This window comes from Helianthus annuus, chromosome 1, assembly GCF_002127325.2.
Source record: "Helianthus annuus cultivar XRQ/B chromosome 1, HanXRQr2.0-SUNRISE, whole genome shotgun sequence".
In the NCBI taxonomy this organism is placed as follows: domain Eukaryota; kingdom Viridiplantae; phylum Streptophyta; class Magnoliopsida; order Asterales; family Asteraceae; genus Helianthus; species Helianthus annuus.
The window spans coordinates 62398623-62418648 of NC_035433.2; the positions used below are offsets into that span (position 1 = coordinate 62398623).

The window sequence follows — 20026 nt, forward strand, 5'->3', positions numbered from 1 at the left end:
AATTTCCCTATTATTTTCAATTACTTCTTCCGTTCTCCCAAACTGTTCCTTCAGTGCATCCCATAGCTCTTTGGCACTGTTACAATGTAACAGTCCAGCATAGATTTCATTGGGTAATGCAGATGCAATGATGCTAAGTGCTTTGGCATCGAGTTCGAAGTTTTGGAAATCAGTTTCAGTATAATTTTCAGGTTTTTTTTTTGTTCGAACTTCTTTGAATCCTCAGCACTTGGCACCATGGGAACATGTGGTACAAAAACAACAGATCTCCAACATCTAGTATTCTGTTGAGCAAGGATGTGACCCATCCTTCTCTCCCAGATGTTGTATTCATTACGTTTAAGCATGGGTGGTTTGAAAAGAGAGCCAATGTTATTCTTATCATCTTGTGATTGTGACGTCATCCTGGTTGTTTTACAGGCACTGATTAATCAACTTTGATGGTGATTAAACCTTACACTGTTTTTCAACAAAACGAACAAACTATCAGTATCAACGATTTCGAGCTGAACTATTTATGTCAAAATGATTGTTAAATCAAATTTGACTGTCCAAGCTCTGATACCAATTGTTAGGATCTGAGTTTGGATTGATTGTGATTTATGTTTGAATTAAGATGAACAATGAAAGAGTAATGCAGCGGAATTTAAATGGAAACAAACTTTTCACAATCAAACAGGAGAATTGCTTTCAACACACATTTTCAACAATGAACCGAATGCTTAAATTTATTTCAAACACTGATTACAATTGCATGTATGCAACAAACTCCCCCTCGGCGAGCTCAGTGATTTGTTCGTACATGAAGAAGATGGTGAAGAGCTAATAGAACAGTACAGGGTACTATTCTATTTATAGGCACGGACAAACCACTGAAGCATCTAAGCTGACGTCACCATGAAAGTGACATCTAACCTCCTAACAAACTCTAACATCTGATCTATACAACCTCTGCTATGCTAATTACTGTCATACATTACATTTCATGATATAAACTAAACTACTGCTGCATCCTTCCACTGATGTGAACCCAACAGTACTTGATATATCTAGCAGAGCTTGACCCATAGTAGTAGATTGAACAGCAGAGCTTTAGTCTTCCATCAGTCTTTGAGTTGGACAGCAGTTGTAGGTCAGCAGTTAGTAATGATCAGTAGATTGGAGGTCAGCAGATGTTGAAACCACTTTCAAGGGGAGAGACTTGATTACATAACTTTTGCTTATTCTGGATCCACTGCTCTGATCCAGTTTTGGCTTTAATTATCTGTTCCTTTGATAGAGTTCAATCCCAACACCAATTAGATGGAAATGGCAACAAAAATGAAATCTTGGGGACCCAGATACAAAATGTTTCATTTTTGGACAAAAGTGAGTTAAACTCAAGGGCCATTTTGGCATCTTACTCTTCCATTAATTGATGTTTGTTTTGAAGTGTTGACATTCTCACCGTTACACTGGCTCCTGCCTTGGGGGACCTTTCAAAAAGACATCACGGATCCTTAGTTTTTTTTTTTGGATTCTCAAAGACAACCCTACTGCTAATTATCATTCTATTGTCTTGTTTGATTACCATGTGAGAATGAAATAAATCATTACTTTGTGTTGTTTGATAGACATGATAAGATGAAGGAAAAAATCGATGGCGCAACGGTGGGCGGTGGTTGTGATGAAGGGTGAAAAAGTAATGGAATTAAAAAAAAAAAAAGAGGACGAATGTAAGGATGAACTCGAATCGTTATGTAACAGGTGATTTAATTCGTTGTGTTGTTTCATCATAGTGATCTATTCAGTTTCGCCTACCATTCCCGCGTACAAACAAGTGTTTTTTGTTTGTTTGTAGCATTTATTAAATGCAATAATTATGTTGTTTGCGAATTTAAATTTGAAATTTAAAACCCCGACAATAGTCTGAAATTGTCAAATCATGGATATATGAGGGGCCTAAGTGTACGTAAACGACTCATTTTAAACCACCCTCAGTCTTTGTTTTCTTCCCTCATTTTCCGGCGACAGTTTCTTCCCCGTCCTTCGCCGCTGCCGTCTCAACGCCATCCTCCACCGTCAAACCTCATCAAACTACCCCTCTTTTCGGCGAACTCAGATTTCTTATCCGGTGGTCACATTTGCAGTGATTAATAATACCAGTTGGATACACAATTTTCTTGTAAAAGTGTGAGGGATTCCAGAAATTGGATGAAGCAGAATCAAGTGCTGTGAACACTCTTCCTCTGTGAGTATTCCATCTCTCTGTACAATCGATTGTTTGTTTGTTTTACACTATTCGATATGATTAGCTTTTTTGGAAGGAATTATGATTTACTAATCCCCCCCATCGTTTTCGTATTATTTTTTTAAAACCTCAATTTGCTGCAGGGGTTCTTTCCCTCACAAATTTATCTTTGGGTTTTATCAAAATCTTTTGAATCACAAATTCATGCATCAGATCATCGATTTTAGTCCGATGGTTTCAATAAACACCATGATCTTGTAGGGGCGTTTTTTAGAATTCATGAACTCTGTTCCGTAAAATTAAATGGGTATTGGGCTATCTAAACCTAATGTCAATGGGCTATCTAAACCTAATGTCAATGGATTAACTTCTAAACCATAGTTGGTATGGGTATACCATTTAAAAAAAACACGGGCCCCTTGAAAATCATGGTCGTAGTCCTCCCCGCACACCCTCATCACCGCCCCTGATCTTTTGCTTTAATTATAATACATACGGTCATTGTGAAACTTGGTGCAATACCAACATGAAAGACCTGAACAGTTAACGTGGAATGTGAAAGTAAAAGAGGAATATTAGTAAAGGATTGAATTACTAATTATATTAAAAATAATTATGTAGTTTATTTAGATAAGATTTAATTATTATTTATTTGTGTTTAGATAATTATGGTTAGCGATTTGAGTTGGTTTAAAATTTGTAGTCAATATTTCTTGCCGATCAAGTAGGTCTAGTAGTATTTAAGTTTTTTTCCTTTAGTTTACCTATTGTAATTCCCATTCGTCGTAAAGAAGAAATTGAAAGAAAAAAAATGGTGCTGAAGAAAAATATAAAAAGGTATGTGCCGAGCTTTGTTCCCTTTATTTATCATCAAAGTTGTTCTTGTGTGTTGAAGAAAGAATTATGAAAATTAATTCCATTGTTTATGTTGTGATTCACTTATTAATATCTTATTTTTTAAATGAAGGATGTTGTCTTGGGTGGGGAAGTTAGGAGCATCTGGTGGAAGCAAGGAAGTCAAGTTGGATGATGAGAAGGATCCACTGATTTGGTGTAAAGATGTGGAAAGGCATGCATTTGGTGAATTCTCATATGCAGTTGTACAGGCCAATGAGGTTGTTGAAGATCACAGCCAGGTGGAAGTTGGTCAAAAGGCCACCTTTGTTGGTGTTTATGATGGTCATGGTGGTCCTGAAGCCTCACGTTACATCTGTGATCATCTCTTCTCTCATCTCATTCGTGAGTTATTCACATTAATCTTGATTAAAGTTCATGGGAGGATTACATGCTTTCTTTTTTTTTTTTACAAATCGAACCGGGTTTTTTTTATGTTGTAAACAAACCGGTTTTTAAGGTTCAAACCCCAAGCTGGTTAAACTGATTTTGGTTCGGTTTGGGACAAAGGACAAAAAAACCGGTTTTAATCGGTAAAAACCGCTTTTTTAAAACCGATTTTAAAGTCTGGGAATACGAACCAGTCTACAAACCGCTGGGTCGAGTTTTTCCAAAAACCATTTTTTTTTCTTCTAAAACCGGTGTGGTTCTTTTTTCTAGTTATATTTTTTTTTTTTCAAATCACTTTTTTGCCCACCTCTATTCCTCGCCATATATATAGTTAAGGGTGTAAACGAGTCAAGCCTGAGTTTGACAAGACTCGAGGTCGGCTTGTTTCAAGCACTATTTTTTTTGAACTCTAACCTGACTCATTTAATATTTATTGATTAATTTATAGACATTTATAAATATTTTTAGATATGTATTTTTTGTATATATAGCAATATATATTATTTAATTATAAATTTTATATAAATTATTATTATTATGCAATCCGAGCTCAATGCCTGAAGCTTGCGCTCAGGCTCGATTCGGGCTTTTAATATTATACTACTTTATTATTATATTTACTTTTAACATATTTTCTTTTTTTTTTTCTAACGATATTTTCTTTTATCATTTAATTTTTATTTTTCATAATTCTTTTTTCTATTTTTCAAAAAATATTGCCTTAATCAATTAATTTAATATTTCTTTAATAACTTTCATACACTAATTAAAAAAAAACTTAAGTATGCTTATTTTTTCCCTGGACATTCCAATATAAGTATTGTTAAAAACGAAGCTCTATTCAGAATAGAGTATTTATTTTGTATCGTTTTTTCTATACGATGATAAACTAAACCGATTCTGTTGGTTTGGCTTTTGAAACAACATGCTATATTTTCAAATAACGTTTGTTTAACATTATCATTTGCTCTGTTTTGCCGTAACGCGCGACATTAATAAAACCTAGTTTGTATTTAAAATGCTCTTTCTTCCCTCAAAAACGTTTTTTTTTTTTTTTGGTACATTTGAGTCATTAAAATGTTTTTTTGTCACGTGGGTTATCATCAAAATATCTTATAGTGATCCAAATGGTACACACACAATTTTTTGATGACTAAGTGTACATAAAAGTACGACAAAACATGACTATAACTTGATTAGGTTGAAATTGTTTTGTATTTTTGTAGGTATTGTTAAAGAAAAAGGAGTAATATCCTCAGAAACACTAAAAAATGCCGTTTCTGCTACTGAAGAAGGATTTTTAAAGTTGGTTCGTATGAGTTGTGGGATAAAACCGTTAATGGCGGCAGTTGGTTCTTGTTGTTTAGCCGGGATAATATCTGAAGGCACATTATATGTTGCTAACTTGGGTGATTCTAGAGCTGTTATTGGGCGTTTGCATAGGCGCAAGTCCAATAAGATTGTGGCTGAACAAATAACCGAAGATCATAACGCGTGTATGGATGAAATAAGACAAGAGCTTAAGAACAATCATCCGGATGATCCACATATTGTTGTTAAGAAACAAGGCGTGTGGCGTATCAAAGGCATTATTCAGGTTTTCTATTCAACTCCTTAAATTAGATCATTATTTTAAATAGAGTAAAATGTCATTTTCGTACCCTAAGGTTTGGCTACTTTAATACTTTTGCGACTTTCGTCCAAAGGTTTGTTTTTCAGTTTCTGGATCAAAAGGTATGAAATCTTGTCATTTTCATCTAGCTCGTCAACTCCATCTATTTTTTAACGTTAAGTCAAGGGTATTTTCGTCTTTTTAGACATTTTTTTTATGATGATTAAAGGGTTTGGGTGAAAAAGATGGAGTTAGCGAGTTGGATAAAAATGACAAGCTTTAAACCTTTTCTATCCAGATGCGGAAAGACAAACCTTTGGACGAAAGTCGCAAAAGTGGTCAAACAAATGACATTTTACTCTTTTAAATATATATATGTATCATTTGTATTGGTGTGTGGCTTTAGGTTTCAAGAAGCATAGGAGACGCATACTTGAAGAAGCCGGAATTTGCTCTCGACTCATCTTTCCCACGGTTCTACCTTCGTGAACCCATCCGTCGACCCATTTTAGGAAACGGGCCATCTTTGTACAATAGAGAATTGAAACCGGATGACAAGTTTATCGTGTTTGCATCGGATGGGTTATGGGAACATATGACAAATCAGCAAGTTGTTGAGATTGTTCACAATAACCCTAGATCAGTAAGTTTGTTTTTCTTTCACATTGCAATTGCTCAATCATTAAAACCCCATTTTCATTTTGTAACTTTATCGGTTTGAGATAAGACATAACCCAAAACGAGCCGTTTAAACACTTTGTTTTGTTTTGTTTGTGTAGGGTATAGCGAGGAGGCTTATAAAATTAGCAATAAACGAAGCTGCTCGTAAAGGGAAGATAAAGTATGAGGAAGTTAAAAGGATGGAAAAAGGGTCTAGGCGTGGTGTTCACGATGATATCACGGTAGCTGTTGTTTTTATCGACCAACAAGTAAATACAAACATCAATGAGGCGTCGATGCGTGGGTTTGCCAACTCAACCACAAAATCGAGTTTTAGCACCTTGTAACGGGGGTGCATCATTCGATTATTGACATGATCAACACAAAACATTGAGTTTTAGGATGAGTCTCATCCTTTTCGTATTCTAACACTGGAATTATTGTCTTCATCTTTTAGTTCCACATTTTTTTGGTTATTTGTTTCAATAAAGTGACTATATCACTATTATTCCTTTAGATTCATGCAGTTGCACAACACATGTATATTGCTTATATACTTCTTTACTTAAAATTGGTTTCGTTTCATATCAAACTAGGATTTTGCCAGCCGTTCGTTGCGGCGGCGCGCGACGGGTGAAAACATATAGTTTGACAAAACACGATTCGTAAAACGCAGTGTGTAAAAGACAATTACAAAAAAGTGTAAATCACAAAGGTAGACACAAAGTGTACAACACAATGCCAAAGACATTTCGAAAAACACAATGCATTGGCATTTGCAAAAGTAGGACACAGTCTAGGGGTTACAATTGCAAATTTATTAAAGTTTGGCGGGTGTAAAAATGGAGTAATAGTGCAATGGGTAAAAAAACAAAGTCTAAAAAAGAGAAAGTATAAAAGTATAGTGGTGGTGGCGGAATGTGTAAAAGATGAGGGGGTGTTGGTGGTCTAATATTGCAATGTAATTGAAGTTTAACTTGGAAAAGAAATGAACTCAAAACACAATTTAACAAAACTAAAAGCAAGGGGCCAAAATGTATTTTACTTAAAGTATGAGGGAAAAATTGAAGTTTAACTTGGAAAGGAAAGAGACTCAAAACGTAATTTAACAAAACTAAAAGCAAGGGGCCAAAATGTATTTTACTCAAAGTATGAGTGAAAAAAGGAAATATCGAAATTGATTCAAAACGCAATTTAACAAAAGTAAAACTAAGAGGCTAAAATGTATTTTACTCCAATTAGGGATGGAAAAAGAAAATATCACATGCATGTCAGTGGCCTATGCCACCGACTTTTTGCTTTAAGTAAGTTTGTAATTGTAATGTTAGAAAAAATAAATAATTCACTACAAGAAAATGAACCTAATGCAACCCTGTTAAAAAGTTGCATTAGGCCTTGAAAAAGTTGCATCAGACCTAATGCAATCTTTTATCAAAAGCTGCATTAGGTGAAGTTGCATTAGATCTAATGCAACCTTTTTCTTAGCTAATGCAACCATTTTAAAAAGGGTTGCATATACTATTCAAATGCAACCTTTTTGTTATGCAACCTTTTTACATGCTATTGCAACTTTTTTACCTTTAAATGCAACTTTTCCAACACTCAAATGCAACCCTTGGTATCTCAAATGCAACCTCCACTACACTAAAATGCAACTTTTTTTTTACGTCAAATGCAACATTTTTTTTAATATTTAGTAACAACAAATGCAACCTTTTTATTGTCAAATGCAACTCTATAGAATTGTCGTTTGAAGTATAAAAATTTCTATTAATATACAATAGTATCTCAATTACACAAACACAATAATAACATAAATATAATAAATAATCTTTTATCATAATACGTCTAGACTCATAATAACAATTAATCAAAATAACAATGATAAAATGTAACGGAAACCTCTGCTCATCTCTAAGAACTTCAAGTACTCTAATAGAAAGTTTTTCAATGATATTTTGCATCGTAGTTTCAAAGTTAGCTCATTGGTTGTCAAAATCTTTCTATATAGCTTCTGGCTTTGCTTTTTTTTTTTTTTTGATGGTTTTCTTGAATTTCAAGCAACTGTGTCTTTTTAACTTCAAGGCTGGCTTTGAATTATTGCTTAAGCCCGAAATCATGTATCATGTATGGTTCCTCACCATCTCCCATTTTGTTCATCATTTTTAAAGTAACACCTCTTCCATAAAGTCAAATGTAGCCATCATGCTCCTTGTTCATTACAAGGATAAAAGGATCAACCAAATCACTTCATCTTCTTCTAAAGATTTGTAGTTCTTCATATGTTCCTTCAAAAAGGGAATGAAATTAAAAAAAGAAAAAAGCAACCAATTAACCAAAAATACAAGTTGCTTGTTGAAAAACAATAGCCAATAAACTAACAGAAAGAACATAACGAAAACCATATATTATATGTGCAGTTTGTTATCATACCGCAATTGCAAAATGAATGTCTTCATAGCCAAATGATTTGAGCCATAGAGCAAGCAACTAACTTTTAAACGTCAACAAATACATGATTCTTCAAACAAACTTTTCAAAAAGAAAAACTAGAAAGAACTTACAATTTACGTTGCAGTGTCATCATATTTATCAATGATAACCAATCAGTTTCAATTAAGTCGACTTTGGTTAATCAATGACAACCCTTGGTATCTCGCTCAACTAAAGAAAACCTACAACCACAAAGAAAAATCTACTAAATATTTATGTACAGCTCTTATTGTGTTCCTAATAAAGAATTCACAGTTGAGCTTTCCATAACGACCTTAATTAAGTCTTTTATCTATCGATTGAAATTAATATGTAATCCATCTCACATGACACATACTACTTAATACATTTTCTTTATATTAAGTTTTATGAAATCAAGATTAAGTAAGTTCATTGATGCAAACAAAGTAGCATGTGATGATGGTTGCACAATAGAGAAAGGAAAAAGAAACACATATACATGCTTATTAACTCATAAACAATTTCCCAGCAAACTCAAACAAAAGAATTTATTGGTGCAACCCGAATGTAGTTAGAACAAGTTTGTTTTGTTATCATCATAAATCACCATTATTATGTATTATTTATATTATTATTATTATAATATTATTATTACTTTACATCAGTAAACATATATTAAAGATCTTAAACTAACAACAGTATAATATTCTTACTACTTTACATCAGTATCCCAATCTAGTGACCACAAATTTCCCATGTTATTTTAACCCATAAGAAAAACCTTGTTTAAACCAAAAAGGGATTGGTTACTTACATCATGTCTACTCAGCAAGCCAAGGAATTTGTTGCGAGAAGAAATCTCTTTATTTTTGTCAACGACCTCGGGGCCCTTTAAAAAAGAAATATCAGTAAAAGAATTTAAACCCATGCCAAGATCAAGTGAGAAATGAAAAAAATCCATACCCTGATCAAACTTGGAAATTCTTCTAAGTGGGCCTCTCCATGCTACCTTCCTACCAAGTTCAAATATCATATAATCCATAGCACTTGTTACAACTTATAATTTCCAAACAAAACAAGTTACCACATTATTAAATACTAAGAATTGAAAATTGAAAAAACCAAAAAGTTGTTGATTTATGGTCTTCAATATGGGCAGATAAATGATGAATGGACGCACTAGCTTTTAAAACTTGGTGAATGGCAAGTGTTATAATGTCTATTAATTATAAACCCTAAATTCCATTTAGAGAATGAGCATACCACTTTAGTTTTAAGCGTTCTACGATGCCAGAACTGCAGGCACCCAACCGCCTTCTTCAAGTAATCAACTACACACCGGTGGGGCAGCGACTACCAAATAATGTGCTAGTGACGGTCTAGCAAAGAAAGGGCGGCAACGAGAAGCAGAGAGGACTGAAGAGAAGGGGCACTCAGGCACCAAAAGAAGTAATTCATTTTGCTAAATAAAATGTAACTTGTCATATCATCCATGTCTTCATTCTCCTCATCCTTATTAGCCTCATCTTGTCATCTAAAATAAAATACAATCAATAAATAGGAATAACAAAAGTACTGAAACAACAAGCAAAGGTACAGTTAAATCACTAAACTTACATACCTTGAAATCTTATGATCTTATAATACCCCCTTCGTTCTCATAAACTTACGCTGAGGCCTGGCCTTAGTGCACCTCGCGCCTCAAGCGTGCTTTTAAAACCCAGAGATCAACAAAGATAAAAAAAAATGGACACATTAATTTCTTGTATAAACATCAACTGTTAAGATAAAAAAAAATAACTCATACTCTTGTATTTTCATGCTAAGGGGCATTTAGACATTAACTTGTGGCACAAATTAAAAACGTTGACAAATTGAGTATATCATTTGGTGATTACTGGAGAAAAGAAGACAATTAGTAAGAAGGAACCACATGGCAAATAAACTTTAGACATGAGAATGTACAATGTGATGCTAGTTATAAGTTAAGAACAGTACTAGCTCGTGCAACTCTTGCAGACATACATGCATCAACCTTCAGAATTAGTATGAACGAAATGGAAATGTGTCAAATAAACCAAACTATCCTTAATACGCAGATGCTAAAGTACCTAGGTTTTGATTTGGTGACAAAAAAAAAATCAATATAACATAGCAATTGACTAACTAGGTAAACACTCAAGAATCAATATCTATCACCACCAATACTTAAACATGAAAATTACCCAGGCTGATAACTCATCAATATACATCACCAATGATTAAAACATGATTAAGGGATAAAGAATATCAATGTAACATAGTATTAGACTAAGTGGCTGAACATTCAAGAATCAATATCCATCGCCATCATATTAGTATATTACACACAAATTAACTTAGAATTAAGCAACGTGATGGTATTGTGAGAAAAATTAAAACGCAGATTCAACATGATGTTATTTTTCAAGATTTAATTGAATCGGCATTTAAATCAATTAAACAAAAGACAACTAATGAGACAAATAGTTACATTAATTCAAATAAACACAACATCACATATATCTAATAAACCGAACATATACATATTCTTTTTAACTGACAACGAATTGAAGGGGGGTTGAAGCATCGATTGAACCACTCACAATAGGAGATTGAACAACTTTTGGTGGTTGAACCACTCGCTTATGGTTGAATTGGGTTGTGCCGTTTGAGAGTGGAGAGGGAAACTAACCCGAACCCAAACCCGAATAACCCAAAACTGAATAACCCGAACTTTAAATGGGTCGGTTACCGGGTCAATTTTTCCTAGACAAAAACCCGAATAATCCGACCCGAAAAACCCAAAATCTGAAGAAAAAACTAGATGAACACCCCTACTTGTATCCATACATAAGTACAAGTTAACTTACTGTTTTTGGCAAAGATGGTGGTTGTTCGATATAATGCATGTATTTGTTGAAATAAATGAAATACATAATGGGTATCTATTAAATATAACCTAATCAACTTCTACACAAATAAATAAGATGTTTTAATATACAGCCCGAATCGACCTGTTTACAAGTGTATAGGCTGAGTTAAAATACAACACAAATCGACTTGTTTATAAGTAAATAGGCTGAGTTAAAATAATACCCAAATCAACCGGTATGCAAGTAAAAGGCTGATTTAATAATTAATACATAACCCAAACTAACCCATTTACAAGTAGGTAGGTTGATCTATTATATGATCCAAATAACCTGTTTAAAAATATAATCCAAATCGACCCATTTCCTTTAAAGATTGTTAATGATTTACCTCTACGACTAATCTTTCACACATTTAGTTGTAGGCGGTATATCATATTGACTAAGAGTTCATAAAACTGCTACTAAAAAGCAAACACCAAACAACAACAAGGCACAGAACAAAATAGACTTAATCTAGTAATAAACATCACAGTTATTATAATCAACACAGTATGATGCTGCACTGCCCATATAAAAAGTGATACAATTTACATGATCCTTCAAAAGATCCTAAAGTCTTGATATCACTGAAGTCAAGTAAAATTCCAGAAATTTACATGGAATTACATCATAAAAAACATAGTTAGAACTAAAAATTAAAATGATACTTAACAAAATCTGGTATACTAATGTATATATGTTGTGCTTATTAAGTAATTGAAAGGTAAAACAAGGATGCGTAGCAATACCTAGGATTGTAAGCCCTGCTATCAAAGCCAACTGTATCGAGAATCACACATATATCCATTATATGCGCATACCGCAAGCGGGGCGTGATTTACACTTTAGTAACACAAAGTGACAAGACACCAATTTAGGCAAGCTGCTAAAAGTAGTTGTAAATAGCGAGTGTAGCGCCCGCTATAGCGAATAGCGTATTAGGGTCGGTTGCCACTAGGTCGAAGCCTCCACAAATCCCGACAACTGGAATGCATTTGTTTGTTTTGGCTATGTTTATGTTTAGGGCAAATTTCAATCAAGCAATTTTCTGCTATTGCTATGGCCTATACATATTGTGATAATTTCTAGTTTCTAACATACATGGTCAAACAGGATGAACTCATAACCATCAAGCAGTTATTTTCAATCTAAATACAAATTATGGTTTCATAACTTTACATAATCAAACACTATTAATCACATAGAATAGGATAAACATACTCGATCGCCGATATTGCACTGATTTGTTTCGTCGTGTGCCATGAATATGGATGTGCATTTGAAGTATCGATTGTAGAGCTTGTTATGGAAGAGCCTATCGACGGCCACCACCACCGATTTCTACATTTTGTTCGATACTACCATTCCGACCACTGACATCATCTTGTTCAAAACCCTAACTGGCTGCTCAACAGTTTCTCAAACTCCGACCCTGGAGGAAATCGATGACTGCAGATCTTAAATGTGAGCGGTTAATTTTGGGGAGATGGAAATCAATTTGGGGAAAACTACGCAGGGGGGAAATTGAGGAAAATAAGAGGGAAAGTAAAAAAAATAAAGAGTAAATTAATTTTTGAGTCCTTGTGTTTTAGTGGTTTTAACCATTTGAGTCCAAAATCAAAAAGTTTAACGTCCTGAGTCCCTAACCATTTATTTTATAACGTTTTGAGTCCAATTTTGTTCATTTTATAACGATTTGAGTCCAAAAAATTGGACTCAAAAGGTTAAAATTTGGACTCAAAAGGACTCAAATGGTTAATGAAAATGCTTATAGGGGCTCAAGTCGTTAAACTTTTTGCTTTTGGACTCAACTAGTTAAAACCACTAAAACACAGGGACTCAAAAAGTAATTTACCCAAAAATAAAAGAAAAATAGTAGAAAAGAGGATTAAATAAAGAATCATAAAAAAATAATTTATTTATAAAACTTTTTGCATAAATTAATATATATGTACAACAATTCAACCTTTTTTAAAATAAGAGTTGCGTTAAAATTTTCAAGTTGTAATTTCAATAAAATTTGTAACCTTTTAATAAAAGGTTGCATTTTTTTAGTAAATCGCAACTTTTTTAACTAAAAGGTTGCAAATCCAATATAATTTTGCAACTTTTTATGAAAAAGGTTGCATTAGATCTTCTAATGCAACCTTTATGTTCAATGATGTTGCATTAGAGTCAAATGCAACTTATCTGAGAAAGGTTGCTTGTAAAAAGTTGCATTAGCCCTATTTTCTAGTAGTGATTACAATTCTCATTCTTATATCTTAAATCCACATTGAAGAGCTGACGTGCAAAAGTAAAGGAGGTAAACTATAGTAGCAGAAAATCAAAAGTTACAGAAGTAGCTGGCGCAAACCCCTCTTATAATTTGATATATATAATAACTAGCCTAAGACCCCGCAAGCTTCGCGGGTGGCTAAACACCAACTAAACACATAAAATAATTTAAACGTAGAAGCGTTAAAGTGTGATTTGTTAAGCCTAATATTTTGAGACAGTTGAGCACGTCCCAATAGTACATCTACATAATGTTCGTTACAAATTAAGTTTTTGTCAACTAAACCTTCATGATGTTTTCATGATGTCTTCTTTAACTCCACTATCGCATTCATCCTCTGACATTATCAATTCCAATCAGGACGACTTAGAATTTAAAGCTCTATTGCTAGATTATTAAAAAGAGTTAATTACTGTTTCCGTCCCTGTGGTTTGTCAAAAATCACCATTTCAATCCATTAGTTTAAAAATTGCGATTTCAGTCCTTGTGGTTTCACTTTCGTAACCATTTCAGTCCACCTCGTAACCATTTCAGTCCCTGTACTTACAGAATAAATGGATTGAAATGGTTACGAAAGTGAAACCACAGGGACTGAAAATGGTCACGAAAGTGAAACCACACAGACTGAAATCGCAATTTTTAAACTAATGGACTGAAATAGTGATTTTTAACAAACCATAGGACGAAACAGTAATTAACTCAAAAGAGTTAATTATTGTTTTATATACATGAAATTAATTTGAAAAAATAGATTCTTACTTAAGTGTAAGAACAACTCAAACGGGTTCTTAGAGATATCAACTGCTTGGCTACCCTCCAACACTTGATTTGTTATAAATCCATTTTACTGTTATAGAAAAAAATAATGTTATAACCCGGAAATTTTCCGGGTAGGAAAATTTAATTTATAACAAATAAAAGTATAAAAATAACACTTTAACATGTAAAGTATCATCTTTTTCTTTTCTCCATCATAAATTTTTAATTGGTTTCTTAAACTTTTTCTTGTTGTAAAGAGCCATAAAAACATACAAAAGCAAGAATGTAAAGTAATCGTCTATATTTAGAGCATTTACATTGGAACCTCTATTCTATATTATATAGAGAAAATAATAGAGGAAACAACAAAAATACCATCACATTGGAATTTCTATAATAGAAAAAAATTAAAGTAAAGTGCACCTCTATATTATAGGGTCACATACATTCAACCCTCAATATTATTATTCTAAGTGTGTAATATCTAATATGATTTTGAAAAGCTTCATTTATACCACAGCCTCACCAATTTTGAAAAGACCCATTTAAAAAAAAAAAAAAAAAAAAGACTCATTTCATCACAACCTATTTTAATCGAGTTAATCACAGGTTATCCTCTAAATATCTTTTGACATCTATACATAAAATAAATACAAACAAACTAATCATAAGTCCGTCTTTAAACAATTTTTCAAAGTTTACCTAATTGAGCAATTAGAGATAAATATAAAGCAAATCACCCGTTAGGTAAAAACGGTTGAAATTGCGTTTTTTTTTTTCAGTAAACCAAACTTAATTAATCACCAAAAGAGGCATACAAACAACAATTAAGCTTCGAAAAAAAACACACTAAGATACATCCAAAATACTCTTACCCCATTACACATCTAATCACTTTAAAAAAAAATTCTATACACATACACTAACCAAAGTCTAAACCAGAGAAAGTGGACCAGATTGAGAGATTGACGCCTATCGATCTATTAACCATCCACCAGAGAGTAGCCTCCTTAATGTCTTGCAATATTTTAGTTTGAAAAGCATCGACCCCTTTGAAGATCTTATAATTTATCCTTAAACATAGCCTTCATACTGTCATGAGAAATACAATATAAATCGACATTTTTTTTCGTGAGCGTATGCAGACTAATTCTACATACACAAACCTTCCAACATATTGATTTAGCGAAGATACGTGAAGCGAACAAAAGACAGGAAGAGCAGCTTTTATATTTTTTTATCATACCTGTAATCATTTTATAAATAATGCTATACAAAATTACAGGAAGAGAAACTGTTATAGTTATTTTTTTTATAATATCAATCATAATGTTATACACACCTTGTCGTAGCTTAAACACATTTCTTCAGATTATGGCCCTATTTGATCAGATTCTAAAAAACGAAGAAAGATTATCATGAGATAGTGTAAAACTGGGGTTTAGGATGTAAACCATAAAAAGTAACAAATTAATTTAGATGATTAGCCTTGCAGAAAACCCAAATCGGAAAGTTTACCTGAATCGTTAACGAAAAAATCAGACTCAGATTGGGTTACTCAAGCGGATATTAATCACTGGAATAAGATCGAGTATCAAACATAAGAGCACGCATGAGTTGGTTAATGGAACAAAATGGTGAGGAGAAGAATATACATCAGTGAATCGAATAAGATCAATTTCCCATAGGATCCCATTTAAGATATATAGATATATAGATATAGATAAAGAAAGGTGCAAGATATATACCTTTTCTTCAACTTCTCATAGGATCCCATTCAAGAGTTCCTTGTAGGGGAAGGAGTCTGAAAAAAGCTCATCACCTAAAATTACAAAACACAATTTGAATTAGATATGCAACTCGAGTACAAAAACAATAGTCGAAGAAGACTTGAAGCATCCCTAAATTTACAAATAATATAGTCAAAGCATCTCATAAAAAAACATCAAGATTTCAAAGCGTTCAAAATTTAAAATCAAACACAATAATGGTTTACTTCAAAATTTAAATTTAAAATAATGATTGACTTCAAAATTTAAAATCTGAAAATCAAATCACTAATATCCAATCCCGTAAATCAAGCAAACTTATTAGGAAAGTCTAACTTTTCAAATTTAAATTCAATTTACAGATTCGAAATTTAAAATCAAACACATTAATGGCAAACTTTCAAATTTAAATCTAAAATAATAATTGACTTCGAAATTGAAAATTTAAAATCAAACACAATAATGGTTTACTTCAAAATTTAAATTTAAAATAATGATTGATTTCAAAATTTAAAATTTAAAATCTGAAAATCAAATCACTATTATCCAATCCCGTAAATCAAGCAAACTTATTATGAAAGCCTAACCTTGCCAAGCAAAACCAACCGACATAGAAACAAACTCATAAGAGAGGGAAAAAATATAAAGCAAACAAAAGGAGGGGTTTCGAAAAACGTAAATGAATTTATTTATAGAAACACTACAAATTTTCCGGAAATTAATACAATACCAAATTTATTAGTAACTAAAAAATACAGCCAAAATTAAATGAGCATAAAGTATGAAACCAAACATTATACCGGATAAAAAATAGGAAAAAACAATAAAACTAAAACTTTTGATTAACATGTCCGACGAAGTTTAATAGTCCGGCAATGGCATAAAATTTAGGGTTAACCATGAAAAAATAAAAAAAAAACAGTAAAAGCATCACTCTTTCAAAGACATCAAGAATAGATCCATTAATAAGATTAGATTTGAAAACTTTAAATCATCATCAGCAACACAAAAGTACAGAAAAATGATTTAAAAAGAGTGCGATTAAGCATTTAAAATACATAACAATCTAATCTAGTTTACATACCTGCAGAATAAGTGGAATGATCTACAAAAAAAGAAGAAGAACAAATTCTGAGAAACTTGAAAATTAATGTGATTGTCGAAAATTATGGAAACTAACACAAAATTTGGAAGCAATTAAAACTTTAATATAAGTTATCTTGATAAATTTGGAAATACGTTACAATTTAGACAACTTTGATAAGTATCCATAATTGATACAAATTTCAAAAATTCAAATTTTGAAATAATCAGTCAAAACAATTTACCTAAATAGTTAAATATTATTCAAACTTAAATTCAAAACCAATGAGGTTAATATATTCATAATATAATCAATATCTAAATGATTGTGAAAAAAATTCAATCACAAAAAATACATAAAAATGATTAAAAAAAGTGCGATTAAACATTTAAAATACATAACAATCAAATTTAGTTTACATATCTGCAGAATAAGTGGAATGATCTACAAAAAAAAAAAAAGAAGAAGAACAAATTTTGAGAAACTTGAAAATTAATGTGATTATCGAAAATTATGGAAACTAACACAAAATTTGGAAGCAATTAAAACGTTAATATAAGTTATCTTGATAAATTTGGAAATACGTTACAATTTAGACAACTTTGATAAGTATCCATAATTGATATAAATTTCAAAAATTCAAATTTTGAAATAATCAGTCAAAACAATTTATCTAAAGAACGATAAAGAAGACTCAAAATAACACCAAATCTATGGAAAACGAACCTGCTTGCAATCGATTGGAAGAATGATCAGCCCTCTAAAGGACCTGTTGTCAACAAAGACATCACAATTTTAAGGATTTAAATAGAGAATGATGGATGAAACATTGCTTAAGCTTAAACAATAATCTGTACTATAACCTTTCTGGTATGCCAAATCATCACTCCCAATTGTTGAACTGTAAAAGTGTCAGCAAACAACGTCACCTCTGACAATTGCTCAAAATCTACTTCAATACGTGAATTTAATCGGAAAACCTAAAGATGAACATATGATAGAGAACATCAAACAGGAAGCGACATTATCAAACATGAATCGATATTTGAAGAATTGTTACCTATTTGTTGAATCGTTTGGAGAAGACAGTGATGGATCCCATCTTTCAAAAAGCACCAAATCTTGAAAAATATCACAGAAGCACTCAAGAAATGAATATAGGTATTGATGAATGCATAAGTTAGAAATCACTGAAACCCTAAGAAGAGGCGGCGGCTAGGTATTCCAGACACCAACAACGCCGCAAAAAGAAAATTGAAAACACGGATACATACCTTATACGCCGCATAATAAGAACTGGTTGCTTCCACTCGCGATTGAAGATGAAGAGATATAGGGTTCAGGAGATTGCAAATAACATATTAAAGATCGATAGATGATATCTAGGGTTTAAGGAAGAAATAGATAGTGTTTAACAATGACAAAGAAAAATCGAAGAGGGAAAAGAAAAATAACATACCTATTTTTTTCGAAGATCAACCGATGAAGAAGGAAGAACCGGATGCAGAAGATAGGTATTAGGGTTTTGGAGTGAAGTGAAGCTTATTAAAGAAGCTAAGGATGATGGTTTTGGCGGAAAAACAAAAAAAAAGTAGTCTAAGCAATTGCCACGTGGCAAGTAATGGCTTAAGCTAATGCCATGTGGCTTAAGCTTGTTTTGCTTTATTAGAAGTAGTAGATTATGGGAATTAAAAAAAAAACTTGTTCCCGTTCAATGATATATCTTTGTGTGCATCCTATTTGGTAATATATTTATAACTTGAAGCAAATGCAATTTCTTTTTCTATTTTAAAGCAGATGCCCAAAAACCACCTTGATGTCACTTGGATCAAAACAAGTCAATTATTGTTGTAGTGCTAGGCCAAAAGTTTGTTGATATTTTATTTTGTAATATGGTTCATGGCTTATGGCCATTAGGTTATGGGTTCGATTCCCACAAAGGGGGTTTTCCCAGATTTATTGGGTTTCCTCCTGAATTGGTGTATAGGCATTATTGCCTAGTGGAGATGGATATGATCGGGTGATTCTGCTAGTGGCACGATGATACTCCAGCAGTCCGTCAGTGATCCAAATTTGCCGTTCAAAATAAATATGGTTCATGGCTTTATACTCTAGTGACATCTTGGGGTGGGATAAGACTTTGGGACCAATAGGTTATGGGTTCGATTTTTACAGGGGGTTTTCCCATATTTATTGGGTTTCCTCCTGAATTGGTGCATAGGCATTATGGCTAGTGGAAGTGAATATGACCGGATGGTTTCGCTGAGGACACGATGATACTCCAATGGTATGTCAGTGATCCAAATTTACCCTTCAAAAAAATATTATAATATGATAACCAGTATGATTTAATTCAAATATATTTATCATTTACATACCTCACATATCACGTAGAAACGTCTTTCTACTTTTATGTATGGTGAATTAGATACATGGTTTTTTTTTAATTTTAAAATATACAAACACAAAACACATAGACATGACTCATGTTTGGTTACTTGTTTGTGATAAAAGGGAACTAAGTACTCGGATTTCTAGAACGCGAGATTATTACCTGATGACCAATTAACTAATATCCAACCCTAATCCCTCCCATGATATCTCGATTACCAACGACACCAAGAACGTATGGTTTAAACTACGGTCAAACACAAATTAATACTTTACATACAAATATCCAAACACCATAACAAACCAAACAAGCATTATAAAGTTCATTATTCTAGAAATTCAAAACACAAACAAAGTGTCTTAACAAACCTTCCACCTAGGATGATCACCAACGAAACTTGTGACAACCCGCATTTCCAAGGCATTTTTATCTTGTTGTTGTGAAACACTGAACTTGCTAAACTTAAGAGAGGATACTCGTTGCGCGCGAATGATGTGAATTTACTTGTGTATGTATTAGGAATTGCTAGTCGATAATGTTCAACACCTCACCTCGCACACTACACACCCGA

At 32.7% G+C, this 20026-nt stretch overlaps 1 protein-coding gene and 1 long non-coding RNA gene across 5 annotated transcripts; one reads left to right on the plus strand and one right to left on the minus strand.

Annotated features, from left to right (window-relative positions):
* The first annotated feature begins 1942 nt into the window (after positions 1-1942).
* LOC110867690 (probable protein phosphatase 2C 68) lies at positions 1943-6302 on the plus strand. Of its 2 annotated transcripts, XM_035976804.1 has the most exons (6): positions 1943-2230; positions 2990-3067; positions 3198-3469; positions 4741-5111; positions 5533-5769; positions 5906-6302. In XM_035976804.1, exons 2-6 carry the CDS (start codon positions 3042-3044, stop codon positions 6131-6133), a joined length of 1134 nt encoding a protein of 377 aa, XP_035832697.1. In that variant the 5' UTR covers positions 1943-2230; positions 2990-3041; the 3' UTR covers positions 6134-6302. The 2 variants fall into 2 exon arrangements, with proteins under 2 accessions (XP_035832697.1, XP_021972388.1); XM_022116696.2 differs by lacking the exon at positions 2990-3067 and having other exon boundaries at positions 2090-2230; positions 5906-6276.
* A 1293-nt stretch (positions 6303-7595) lies between these two features.
* Positions 7596-12683, minus strand: LOC110867698. 3 transcript variants are annotated; one of them, XR_004865849.1, is made up of 8 exons: positions 12395-12683; positions 9862-9950; positions 9504-9774; positions 9204-9253; positions 9055-9129; positions 8351-8461; positions 8220-8239; positions 7596-8074 (listed from the first exon to the last, which is right to left on the minus strand). It is a non-coding gene; the product is annotated as an uncharacterized LOC110867698 (long non-coding RNA). The 3 variants fall into 3 exon arrangements; XR_002551793.2 differs by having other exon boundaries at positions 8220-8276; XR_002551794.2 differs by having other exon boundaries at positions 8220-8280.
* Between the last annotated feature and the right edge of the window lie 7343 nt (positions 12684-20026).